The sequence below is a fragment of the Rhipicephalus sanguineus genome, chromosome 4 (genome assembly GCF_013339695.2).
Source record: "Rhipicephalus sanguineus isolate Rsan-2018 chromosome 4, BIME_Rsan_1.4, whole genome shotgun sequence".
NCBI classification, from domain to species: domain Eukaryota; kingdom Metazoa; phylum Arthropoda; class Arachnida; order Ixodida; family Ixodidae; genus Rhipicephalus; species Rhipicephalus sanguineus.
In genome coordinates, this window is record NC_051179.1 from 193,048,606 (window position 1) to 193,062,296 (window position 13,691).

The following is a 13,691-nucleotide window of genomic DNA, read 5'->3' on the forward strand; positions in this document are numbered from 1 at the left end:
GAAGTAGTGCGGTTCGGCGCGCGTTTTGAATTTAGTTTTGGTTTGTGAACCTTTTGTATTCCCTGTGACGGCCGTTTGATTATTCGAGTGGCCGTCACAGGCTTAGACAGCCATTTGTTAGTGAAATTCATCACAAGCTCCTTCGGCGAGTCATCAGAAAAGCTGGAGAGTGACAGAGCTTACCTGAAGGCGAAAATGCCATTTTGACTGTGAGGGGCACGTAAAAGGCGTGACGTTTTCACACGTGCAAAAACACGAAATGAAACAGCATATAGTAAAACAAATATAAATATCTCCTTGGTGCGTGCTGACCCTCCTTTCAAACAGCGTCCCGTAGAAAATAAAGTAATGTCTTTTTTTGTTTTTTTTATTGTCACGCAGAAAGCATGGACGCAATTGTAGGACTATATTCTTCAGCGGTAGCACACACGTGGTTCGGCTCTGTAGCCTTCCCTTCATTGCCAAGAAAAGTTGTCCACGAGTACAGAGTACTTCTTTATGCCGAAACTTGCACTTGCCTTGGCTTAGCTGTAGTCCATGCTTCCTCAGTCTTTGTAGCACTTTCCGTAGTACTGAGCCATCTCCCGCTTTCTTGGGCACTAAGAAGTCATCGAGGTAGACCTGTATGCCGAGAATATCACTAAGTACGGCTTCGATGTGCCTCTGGAAAATTGCTGGGGCTGAGGGAATACCGAAAGCAAGGTGATTAAAGCAGTATAGACCCTTGTGCATATCGATTACTGCGAGCTCTTTTGATTCCTCATCCAACAGCAACTGGTTATATACATCTCGAAGGTCGAGCGTGCTGAAATATTTGAGTAAGCAGCATGGAGAGTTGGGCGAGCTGGTACGAGTTCATTCTGGTCGAACTGTGCAGTGGGACGAAACGAAGGAAGGCAAGTCAAACGAACGCTCGTTTGTCTTGCCTTCGTCTCGTTCCACTGCGCAGTTCGACCAGAATGAAATATTTGACACCGTTAAGACGTGAAAATATATTTTCGACCCTTGGCAGCAGGTACTGCTCCGTCTAGGTCGTGGAGGTTGACTGTGAACCGAAAGTCTCCACACAATCGCAGCCACCCATTCTGCTTGACAATCGGAACCAAAGGTGCTGCCCATTCCGACATTGCGACTGGCGACAACACGTCTTCCTCCATCAAACGGTCGACTTCCTCTTCATACATTGGTTTGAGAGCATATGGCACCGTTCATGCTTTAGAACATCGTGGTGCAGCCCCTTTCTTCAAGCGGAGACTGACCGGGGGTCTCTTACATAATTCGAGACCAGGGTGAATATGTCGCTGAATTCTGCCAGTAGGCATCGCTGGTCCTCGCTTCCTACGTATGTGACAGGGTTGCTAGTCAGGACTGGGACCCCTACTTCGTTGACAGTTCGGATGACGTCACGACCATGTAACACCGGACCTGCACAATCGACAACAATGAGGCAGCCTTGCTCGGAAGTGTTCCCAAGTGTTGCCGTCATTTCCAGTTGCCCCACAGTGGGCAGTGCCCCTAGAAAACAAGGTAACTTAATTGCTCTCTCCCACAATGCAGTGCGGTGCTTCAAAAACACATTCTCACACACTCATCGGTGACCCGGCGTCACCAGCATGGTGAGCGGAACTCCGTTCCAGCTCAAGGCGTGCCTCCCAAGCATCCACACTGTCATCCTGCACTCAGCAAGAGTGTATGCTCCGTGTTTCCTGTCGGCCCCGTGATGTCTTGCCAGACAGATGTCCCTGCTTCCTGCAGTTGTGACAAGCTGTTCGAATGTGATGACAGTCTGCTTGGTGCGAGATCAATCCTCATCAAACGCAGCATATGCACGTGTGTTGCTTATCATGATGGTGTGCCTTGTTGCACAGCAATCATCTGCATCAATGAAGTTGTTTGCTGTACTGCTGTCCAAGATGGCACTACATCACTAGGTCATAATCTCTAAGGCTATGTTTTTGGGCCTGTATGCCATCTTGCGTGAACAAAGAAGGAAATGCGTACATTGCAGTGAGGCCATTCATGCAGACTTCCACTGCAGTTACAGTCACTTTGTATTCATCCCATCTTGATGCATTCAGCTGTTGGCCTCTTTGAAAAACATTGTGGCTGCGCATTGCAACCTATATGTATAGTGCAGCAAACAAGCAGTGTTGTGCATCCTACGCTAGAATCTGTTCAAAATTGTGCTACTGGGTTTATACTCTCTGACTACTCATACAATAGCTGCATTAGCTGCAATAGCTGAAATCTTGTATAAATCTTCCCAACCTTGCTCTTCGTCACAGGCGCTCGGCTTCGTCTTTTTCTTACATTTCATCACGTAACCCCTCGTACATCTGGGATCATTCCAGCCATTCTAGCAGGTTCAACCACACCAAAGCCGTTCACTTACGCCATGCTCAAAGCGTAGCTCATTCACCTTCCTCTATTGAATTTCACCTATGTTGAATAGGTGAATTTTTCACCCGTTCAATATTTCAACTATTCAATATAGCCACTAATTTGAATATCTGGGATCACCTGTATGTGCTTCTCCCAAAGCAAACTGTCAATTGCTGTGTTGCATCTCCTGGCAGATGTATATGTAGGGATGCACCTTATTGAACAGCATGCTGCAATGTGCCAAATTTTGGTACCTTATACCACTGCTGCAAAGGTGTATGAATAATTGAGCATGTGCAGACAACTAGTAGACAACTGTAAAATCTTAATTGGGCATGTATTATAAACCAGGCTTTCGGATGCTTACCGGCTGCAGTCTGTTCATCATTGTCTACCATACAGAGAAAAATTAATGCAGTGGAGCAGTTATTGGTTCAGTGTTGATTTTAGGCACATTGTGAAGGCATAAAATTTAGCCCATTCCCCACTATTACTTTGTGAAATTGAAAGAAAAGAAATGCTTGGTGTAGTGTAACTGGCATAGCGCGTGCAGAGAGCTTAGAGGGCACTCTCGTCTTTCAGTGGACTCCCGAGGGTCGCCGCCTCATCACGGGTGCATCAAGTGGGGAGTTCACCCTCTGGAACGGGCTCACGTTCAACTTTGAGACCATTCTGCAGGTGAGCGCAACTTCACACAAGTGGTCTCGATGACCTCTGGGGCAAAGACCAGCTTTTATGATGCCTCCAAAGTGTTGCACTGAGTAGAATGAATACTACAGCCATAGCTGCAGTGTAGTGGAAGATTCACCACATTGCATCATTGAGTGCGCTATCTCGTAGATGTAGCATTGCAGCATTGTTGTCTGAAAATCTGCCAGGTAGTTTCATGAAGGGCAAGTGTTGTCACCCACCCAAGAAGCTACAATTCACTGAGGAGACTTCACTGTTAAAAAAAAAATTACCTGCTCCAGGCACCTCCTGCAATACGCAATGGCTGCGGCATGCTGCTATGTCAGGTGTCTGGTTCAATTCTAGCTGTCGTGGCATTGGGGGATACCTGCTAAGCCATTTGAGTGCTTAGATTTTGGGGCACCTTGAAGAAGCTTACCATTTCAGAATTACCTGTAAACCCCCACTGCTGTTTGCCTCATAACAAAATTATAATTTTGGCACATGAAACTTGAGAACTTATTAAGTTAGTACTAATATCTTCTAGCAAACTGCGCAGCAGACGGGATACAAAGAAGGAACGAAAGGGACAGACGAGCGCCTTTCGTTCCTTCTTTGTGTCCCGTCTGCTACACAGTTTGCTAGAAGATTAAATTTTACCAACTTGCCCAGCTTTCAACTCAAGTTAGTAATAATAAGCCTTGTTCAGACATCAAACATTGCACCATTGCCTTCCTCGGCCGGTTGCTTGAAGCATAAAGACAGAAGGTTGGACCCAATTGACTTGAACTGTTTCATTCTTCTTGTAGCTTTACGCTAACCTTGGATAGACAGCAGTTCTTCCCTTTCAGTTCATTGCATTACAGTATGACCTCATGACAACAGACCTTCATAGGACATTGGTCTGTTGTAAAGGGAGTATGTAAAATCCAAGTACTGTTACAACAGACTTTTATGTAAACAATGAATGGGTCTGTTATAACCGGAGAGAATTACGAGTCGCAAACATGGTCTTACTTTTAACGGGGGACCAAAAAAAAATGCGATTTTTGGAAAATCGCATTTTCTGTTTCTGTAGCCCATTTTCTATCTGATTCCAAAATATCTTCAATTAAAACTACGTAGAGGTGCTATAAAAAATTTGTTTTGCGTCTGCTGACTTGGTGAAAATTGCGGAAACATAAAAAAAGCGTTTTTCAAAATTATAGCTCGGCAACCGCGCAACCGGGCGCCACCATTTTGGGCTCGTCGTAAAGAGCATTTCTCCGTGTTGAAGTTCTCCGTTTGAGCTGGCTCCTCCATTCAGTAACAAACGTACAAAAAGCACATGTTCTGGCTGCTTCTGCGGTAATGCTCGCTTCGGGATCGTCGTCTGCTGCTTGTGCATTGCAAGGTCGTGGCTGTCGAAAATTACGCTACTTAGTGATGCGTTCGCACTCATTCTGTGTTCACGGGTCGACGATAATTTGGAACACTTTAGTTGGGCAGCTGCAAGCGGAAGCTTGATCATCAGATTACGATAGCGCACCGCACTCGTCGCAGACGTGCGACTAATAGCGTTGACTCGTTGGACTTGCTGTTCGAGGTTCTTCTTATCAGCACTTTGAAGCTTATGACGAAGACCACTGCGGGACAACTCTTTGTACTCGCAATCGAGCATGACGTACTTTGAAACATCGGGCACCGCGGCCACGCACATCGCAACCGAGCTTTCTACTAGATGTCATGGTTAGGCCTAACTCCGTTCACGATGCCGATGTACGAGACAAATCAGAACTTTGCGGGCAAGAACATCGCGCTAGCGGACATGCGAAAGCGAAGAAGCCGCAATGTCCTTCGTCGCAAGCAACGAATCGCATCGCCCGCTGGGTCCTCAGAACAGCGGATGGGCATTTTGCGCATCGGCAGCGGAACCCCCGGCCAAGCTCACCGCGCAGCGACCGCTCGGAGAAGCGGTGACAGCGGCTCGCAATTTCGTGTGTCAGCGTCCCAAAACGCAACACGAAGCACGCTGCGCGCCAATTTTTTGTCGCGACAGCTAGGCATAGCTGATCATTGACAGACCGGAGATCGGCAGTCTTTGTTCTTAAATCGGTACGTCGATATCTGCGGTGCGCTTCTCCCGTCCCGAAAGTATGCTAAGCGATGTTTGAAGTCGGAAGTTAATGACTGTGGTAGAAAAGTCCGCTCTAAAGGAGTCCTGACCACCTTGCTGGCCTGAAATTTTAGTCAATTATATCCGAATGTCCGTTGTACCAGAATCCATTGGAAAAGGAAATGGGGTTGCTTTATAGACAGCACCATGTTTGACGTCTGCATCCCAGCTCAGTGGGCATGGACTGAAGATTGCCGTTGCGAATGCTTCATGCCGCTTGAGTTATGTCCGCGAAAAGCTGCTGGAGATACAAAATTTCAAAAAAATATTTCTCAGGTTGAAAAAATAATACCCTTTTGTAACTTTCCCTATGTTTAGCTAATACATAGGGCTTTCAATTGAAGTATCGTGCATATTTTTAGTCCAACCACCAAGGCAAGTTTTTTGACGCTGAATACAGAGCTTTTCTAAAAAAAAGTGAAATTCGCAATTTTTTTTCAGACGATCTGCTACACCTTCAGCGACTAAAATATTTTTCTTTTGTAGTATGTCGAACAGGCCACCAGTATATAATTCATTTCTACCCTTTGAGTTTGCCTTGTTCCTGGAAAAAAATATCAAACTTTGCAACTTTATTCAATTTTGCTCGTGCGAAAAGCTCTCGAAGAATCGATATACATAAATAAGTCATTATTTTTACAGTTACATCACTTCATTAGCTTGCCGGAAATACCATTTAATCGAGTGCATCCCATAAACGTCCTTTGAAAAAAATTGTTGTTTGATGCCCTTTAGCTCAGTCGGCGCAAAACTACAGGCTCACAAATAGGCGGGAAAATTTTTGGCAACAGAAATAAACGAGCAGAACGAGTTTCGAACTTCAAGAAAAACGTGTAAATTTTTTCAGCCATATCTGTGATGGTCGGAAAAACGCTGGATGATTTGGCATGGAATGACCCCTATGCTGAGCCATAATGGCTCAAATATGGTAAAACCTTATTAATTTGAAAAGTTGGTTGATTCTGACTTATTGTTTGGTCTTGGCAAGACTATGCTTTGTTTACTGGTATGAAGATCTGGCTGATGCAGACTTACCTGGTTGCGCACTGGTTCATTTGCATGACATTGAGTTGACTGCAAAGCACCCCTCAAGTGCCACACGGAAGAGCAAAAGCAGGGATTACAGTGAAATGGAATGAAGAGGCAAAGTCACGGGGTCATTAGGAGGAACGATACAGCAATGACCGAATGCTGCGGTTCTTTCTGTCTGTCTCTGGTTTTACAGAATTTATTATTGCGCATCACATCATGCTGCATGGGTGCCATCCACTATGGTGTCTATAATATTTTATTTATTTATTTATTTATTGAATACTGCAGACCAAGAACTGGTCCAAGCAGGACAGGTACAAGAGGCAGGATATAATCAAAAACACATGTGATAACATATGAATATATCACGAGAAATGGAATCGAAACACCTACTAACAGAACGCATAAAAGATAACATGGCAAAAGTATTACATTAAATGGATACATAACACAAATTAACAGTGCATGTTTTAGCTCTAAGTAACAGAAAATTGGCTAAGATCAGTTAGGCAGTTCCACTCTGATACAGTACGCGGAAAAAAGGAAAACTGAAACGCGTTAGTTTTAGCAAAATACGGGGTTAAAGAATGGGCGTGATGATGGCGTGTATGCCTAGTGGACAGAGGAGATACATATGCATGCGGGTCAAGGGCTAACTTATGATTAACAAGAAGATAAAGAAAGTTAAGCCGGTTTCTTTTTCGCCGTAATTCAAGTGTTTCGATGTTGTTAGCAGTCATGAGTTCAGTCGGTGAGTCCGTAATTTTAAACTTAGAATAAGCAAACCTAACAGCTTTTCTTTGTACTGCTTCCAGTTTTCTAATGTTACATTTAGTAAAGGGGTCCCATACAACACAAGAGTATTCTAGTTTTGGTCTTATGTATGTAAAGTAACTAAGTAGTTTTATGTTAGAAGGAGAATTTCTAAGTTTATGTTTCAGGAAACACAGTTTACGGAAGGCAGCAGAACATACGTTGTCTATGTGTAAGTTCCAAGATAGGTCGTTAGTTATTGTTACGCCTAGATATTTGTAGTTATTAACCTGTTGTAGTGATGATGAGCCGAGGTTATAAGTAAAATGAAGAGGTGTTTTTGAACGTGTTACACAAAGATAAACAGTTTTTTGTGCGTTAAGTGCCATACCATTGTCATTACACCAGTTTAGTATGTTATTAAGACTTAAGTTCAGGTTCTGTTGATCATTAGAACAGGTAATTTGACGAAAGAGCACGCAGTCATCCGCGAACAGTCTTATCTGAGTTCCTGGTAGTACTGTGTTAACAATGTCGTTTACATAAATTAAAAATAATAGCGGCCCCAGAACACTACCCTGTGGCACGCCTGATGTTACAGGAAGAGAGCTCGAATTGTTCCCATCTACTGAAACAAACTGTGAACGTTCTGTCAATAGCGCTTTTGTTGCAAACAGTAGTTTTGTTTTCACTCAGTGCAATGTGTGCTTGGTGCCTCGGGTAAGGGCGAAACAGTCGAGGATGGAGAGTGATTCCACCACAGGCTGTACTTCTAATCTGTCGGCCATATCATGATGGACGAAAATTCGGTTTCCGACGAGCTTCCTTATGAAAAAAATGTTCAGAATGCAATGAAAAACATGTCTAGAGCAAAGGTATGGGTTTTGCACCACGGCTGCTCTTCAAGGGAAGTTGCAAGACTGTGAGTCTCTAGCTGTGTGTGAATATAAAATTTTTCAAGTATGAATCAAATATAGAATCAAATACTGGATAATCGAGACGAGTGCTTTATTCACCTCTAATCTTTTTTCTTACTATGTGTAGATATTGAAAGCAATGCACTTAAAAGCTATTAGTGCAAAATTTGTGATTTGTGAAAAAATCACTATCTTTACCTGCTGGGAAGCGTGTCACTGTGTTAAAGAGTTAGGTACAAAATTGTGATGGCCTAGGTTCAATTCGCACATTGTACAAACTATTTTCCTTACATTTCTTTCTTTCCTTCTTTTTTTTTTACGTAAATAGTACCATGTACTAGAAAAATAACCCTTGTACTATGGTGGCTTAGCAGCTGTGGTGTTGCCCTGGTAATTACGAGGATGCGGGTTTGATTCCCAGTCACGAGGGCTGCATTTTGATGGGGATGCAATGTAACAACACCTATGTAGTACAGTTGAACCCGTTTATAACGAACTCGAAAGTGTCGCGAAAAGTGGTCGTTATATCAGTAGTTCATTGTATACGGACTCGCCCTTAAAAACGTGCGCTTAGCGGCCAAGCCGTTTTTTTTTTCTTCCTTGCACTTATATTAAATTGCTAACATCCCCTTCGGTGACAAGCTAAGCCTTTTCGCGTTGTGAAGCGATGCCCGCTGCGTGCTCACGAGTGAATTAACCGCCTTTGCAATGAGCTGACATCGTTTCACCGAAGCGCGGTACCGCAACGTGGAGCCGATCATCCCTGGCTAGTTGTGTGCAGCGCGTTGCCTACTCGGCTCGCGGAGTCACTGCAGGGCCGCTTGCTGTATGCCGTATGCGCGCGTTTGTACGTTCTTCGTGCTTGCTTCACTCCGGACCGTGCACGGGTGTGGCGACTAGCCTCTTCGTTCAACACGGCGAAAATAAGCATTTTGCAAGCAACGCGCACTAGAGCACTGCACGGGCCATAATTCTCGGCCCGGGCCCGGGTCTCGTTCAAATTTACCCGCCCGAGCCCGGCCCGGCGTTTCAAAGCGAGACCCCGGCCCGACCCGAACCCGACAAAAAATTTCGCCTGCCCGGCCCGGCCCGGCGCGACCACAGATCGGGCCCAACAGGAGCCCGAGCGAATAATCTAGGTGGTGCAGCCCGAAGATAGAATCGACCGCAAGGGCGTTTTAAGTGGAAAATATCTACGCATGCTGCGCTAGCAAGTGTACTTTAACCTACGGTATACTTTCTTGTGTAAAGGGGCTGGCTCACTGTGGAAACAGTCAAGCGGACATACTGGGTACGGTAAACGTTTGTTCGGCAGTGGTATACTGCACCTAGTTTTCTAGGACTGCAATCGGGGTCGTCAAGAGCGTTTTGTAGCAGACATTGTAGGAAGAAACGTGATTTACAGCATGAGTCCGGTTTTGATAAGGATGGCAATAAAAACAGAGGGGACAGAGAACGGAACACTCCCTTCCCTTTGTTTTTATAGCGCTCTCTTTATTTGAAATTTAAATGAACACGAAAGTGAAGCAATTAATCGGCTTAGATTGATAGATTGTACTCTGAGAAATCTAATGTCATTAGTTTCACCAACGCAGATGCATTAATAAAGGAGAAAATCAAGGTCAGGGTTTCACTTGTAAATTTCGTGCCAAAATCTCCACGCGTGACAACACGAATTTCAAAGCGTATTTTTCGTATTTTGGTGAGTTTGAGCTGTCGAAATTTCCTGAAGCTTTGTATGTTAAATCTGTGCCCCCCCCCCCCCCCCTCGGAAAACCATGCACTTCCTTTTTTACCGATTAGGAACTGTGTAGGACCTAGCAGACACCAACAAAATCTATGACGCGTTTGATGCTTGAATTTCAAGGTGGCGTCACCAGCCATAATTTCTTTTTGCGCGTTTTCACTCTTCCCATGAGTCTTCTCGCGGCAGGCGTGGTGATTTTGGAATTGTGAACGAGTAATTTACTAATAACCTAAAAATCGTTTTTTTTCCCGTTTGGTGTCCCTTTAAAGCATGCTGTAACTAGAAAGCCAACCATGCACCCTTCTGGATATGCAGCACCTATGTTCATCATAGTAGCACCTTGCCCCATCAAGAGAAATAGAGGAAAAAAGTCATATTTATTACATTTGTTGTAAATACACCAAACTAGATTATAACGAACCACGCGCACCACGTGCACTTTGGAAATACTTATAAGAAGCCGAATGAAAAAAAAAAGCAAATATTTGTCATAGCAGTCTTTTCATATATCCCACCACTGCTATTATATACAGTCTATAAGTTTTTGTGGAATAGTTTGTAGTTTATTCGTTCGCATGTTACTGTACAAAAAATCAAATTATAAATAGATTCCACTATAAGCCCACCATGCGCCGTTGCATCGCATGTCCTGCCGTGCTAAAGTTCCTTGCATTGCTTGCGCTAGCCGCAGGGGCGCACACCTGCCTTGAGAAATGTGAAGGCGTGGGCAGTCGTAGTTCTTAACTTCCACCACTGGAGCAAATTTATGATGTCTTTTTGGACCTCTGCAGAATGAAAATATATCTGTCCAGCTGATCCCTTCATTTCTCTTGTTCCCGAACGTTGTGCCACTCTTCAATATAATCTATAAATGCCTCTGAGGGCTTCTCCTTGCACTTTTCAGCAGTGTTTGTTATGCACGGCTTGCACAGGGCTCTTTTTTGTCCATATTGTAATGGTGTATGCCTTCCTAACGATGTTGTACCGGCAGAAGGTGGCCTACGCTGGTAAGACTTCACTGGTAGGACTGGCAATAGGTGGACGAAGTGATTGTGATCTCTTTAGGGGTTCATTCCAATTTGGTAATAAAGGTGCGAATAAACTTACTGACGCATACTCATTGGATGCATATGATTCGAGGTAAGGGGACATCCCCCGGCATGGAATTCATGATTCTTATTTCAAGCCAGATATTTTGTCAAGCTGATATACTTTGCCTTTAAACATGAATATACATGTTTAATGGACTTATGCTATTCCTGCACTTTCCAACACTGTTGTGGCAGTATCATGTAGCTCTCGCACTATGTAGTGCAGGGGTATCAAACACGCGGCCCGCGGACCTCTCACTAGCGGCCTGCGGCCCGCACATGACTGTCTTTGTCCATTTTTAAATTTATTTATAAGTACGTTCTTGAGCTACACAGGCATGACAGGTCTAAAGCATTTTTTTCGTGAGGCACCGCCTGCAGCCACCACGTGTTGATACGTAACCGTGCAACAAAACTCAATATTGCGGAATCTGCGTCCAGATTTTAGTTATTTCAGAGATAGGGTATCGATATATTGGTGGAAACTTGCCGCCAAATACCCTTCAGAAATGACCAGGGCCGTAACTAAGGGGTTTTGAGGGGGTTCTGACACCCCCCCGAAATTTTTTCATGCTTTAACTTTTCGGGTGACACTAAAATACTTTCACGCCTTCACAGCGACCACCATTTGCCAAAGTTAGCCGTTCTGCACACAAACAACCCCCGAAAAAAATTCCTGGGCACAGCCCTGGAAATGACCCATATATGAAACCTTAAAAAGGTCTTTAAAATGGCAACGTTAGCTGACATCTGGTAGAACCTATTCACCCCCCCCCCCCCCCCACTTTACTCCTACCTTCGTCACTGTCCTGGCCCTTGCGGAAGTAAATTTTCATGAATGCGGCCCGTTAGCTGAGGCGAGTTTGAGACCCCTGATATAGCGGAACAAGACGAACACTCAGATGTTAACAATGTGGGCACACAAAGCAGGTTGTGCATGTACATCTCTCGTCACATGACCACTGGAAACCCAGACGTAGCCACAGAAAAAGAATGCCTTTATAGGGATTTTATGCAACGAGACTGCGCGCAGTCTTTTCGTTTTAGTGGAGGGATGGAACTTGCAAGAACGTTTCCCCGCCTTGGGGCTCCGTGATCGCACTTGTGATGATAAGTTATAGGTATAAATGTATTATGTTGCATTTATTACTGCGATTAAAGAATAATATTTGGGCTAAAAAATAATATCGAATGCAAATAAAGCGCGGAATAGTGAGATGTTAGCTATATAAGCGCCTGGTCTATTTACTTTCAGATCGCCCGTTTCGGATAAATCAAGTAGCCCCATATGCATGAAGCGAAAGAAGATCAGTACTTGTCGCTCATAAAACTTCTAAGTTTCGTTGAACCAGTGTCCCCAAAATACGACAAATGGAGTTTGAAATCCGTGACGTCACGCGCAGAGATTTCGGTGCGATATTTAAAAATGGAGCTTTGCCCTTGATTTTCTCCTTATGATGGTCAACCTATAGATACAGTCGAGTTCTCAGAGTACACTTTATCAGTCTTAACCAATTCACTGCATCAATTGAGTGTCCCTTTAAGAAAAGAGCAAAGTTCAAGCCCGGCTCGACCCGAGCCCGCCACCTCAAACCCGGGCCCAGTCCTAAGCTCGGAGTTTCAGACCCAAGCCCAGCCCGGGTTTTCGGGTAGGTCCGAGCCCGTGCAGTGCTCTAATGCGCACTCGATGTCTCCGCGATGCTCTCCCGGCCCTCCACGACGATGCGCGGCGCACTTGTGTTGTCACGTAGTCAAACACACAGTATACGCTCGCTGTCAGTGCATCGACGTTCTCGGTGCCCGCGCCGCCCAACAACAGCGAACTACTTTCGTTTCTACAAAGCGACGCGCACTTTAAAGCGGTCTCGCACGACGTGGCGGTGACAAACTTGTGAACGGCAGCATGGCGTGCTCGTGCCGCCGTCAATCCTCAGTGTACGGCGTACGCCACACGCACAGCCGAGCAGATATCTACAGATGACTGTGATAAGGTTGTCGGCTATAAGTCATAATGGCACGTTCATCGACAGCCGCCACCTCGCCTTCGCTCTTTTCTGGTGCTTATCCCCGAAAGCATCGCTGCAATCGCGCAGAAGTCGTTATCACCGATCGACCGGTCTCTGCCGTTACTGAAAAGACGGACGACCTTTTGCGGCACATTGTGGCGTCGACGAGTTTAGGGAAGCAGTGAACCTTTTTGCGATGGAAAGTTATCGCGGTTATAGCTTCTTGCATTTATGCCTTCTTGCGTTCCAAGGCATTGTTTGGTTCATCGCAGGCAGTCGTAGCTGCAGAGAACGGCGTCAGGAAAGGTTACCGTGCGAAAGCCGACGGCAAGGCTTGATGCTGCCTACCTTTTTACAGCGAAAGCTGTTATGAGATCATTTCACCGGCCGTTTTTGGCGCCGTAGTTGTCCGCCGCCGCCGCCGCTGCCAGTGTCCGTAACCAGTATCGCTCGAAATAAGAAAACAAAATTCCAGGATGGAACGAGGTTCGAACCTGGGCCCTCTGCGTAGGAGCCCAGTATTCAACCTCTGAGCCATGCCGGTGCTTGAAACTGCTTTGCAAAAAGGTCCTATACAGGCTTCATGTCGGGAAGGAACCACATTAGCAAATGCAATATATAGCGTGGTAGAAGAGTAAAATAAGCACCAAGGGTCGCACGACGCGAATTCTGTAACCAGGCGTCACACAATGCGAATTGCGCAACGAGTAGGTTGTTGAATGCTTCCAACCCATTACAAAGGGCTCTGCCATAATTCTTCATCGTCATCAGGCACAGCATCAATAAAGTGCGCATAATGCCTTAATGCGTTTAGCAGGTACCAACGCTGTCCGTAGAATGACGAAAAATGGCACAGTGCCTGCTGCCCTACTTCTCAAAAATTACAATGATTTATAGCGTAGTGGGTTCCTCGCAAGTGCACTTGTATTGGTTGCCAAG

The 13,691-nt window shown here is 45.1% G+C and overlaps 1 protein-coding gene across 1 annotated transcript in view; it reads left to right on the top strand.

Annotated features, from left to right (window-relative positions):
* Positions 1 to 13,691, top strand: part of LOC119390989 (pre-mRNA 3' end processing protein WDR33-like) — a 277,891-nt gene that overhangs the window by 64,217 nt on the left and 199,983 nt on the right. The window contains 1 exon segment of the mRNA XM_049415008.1: positions 2,965 to 3,060. Within this exon segment, the coding sequence (XP_049270965.1) occupies positions 2,965 to 3,060 (96 nt within the window).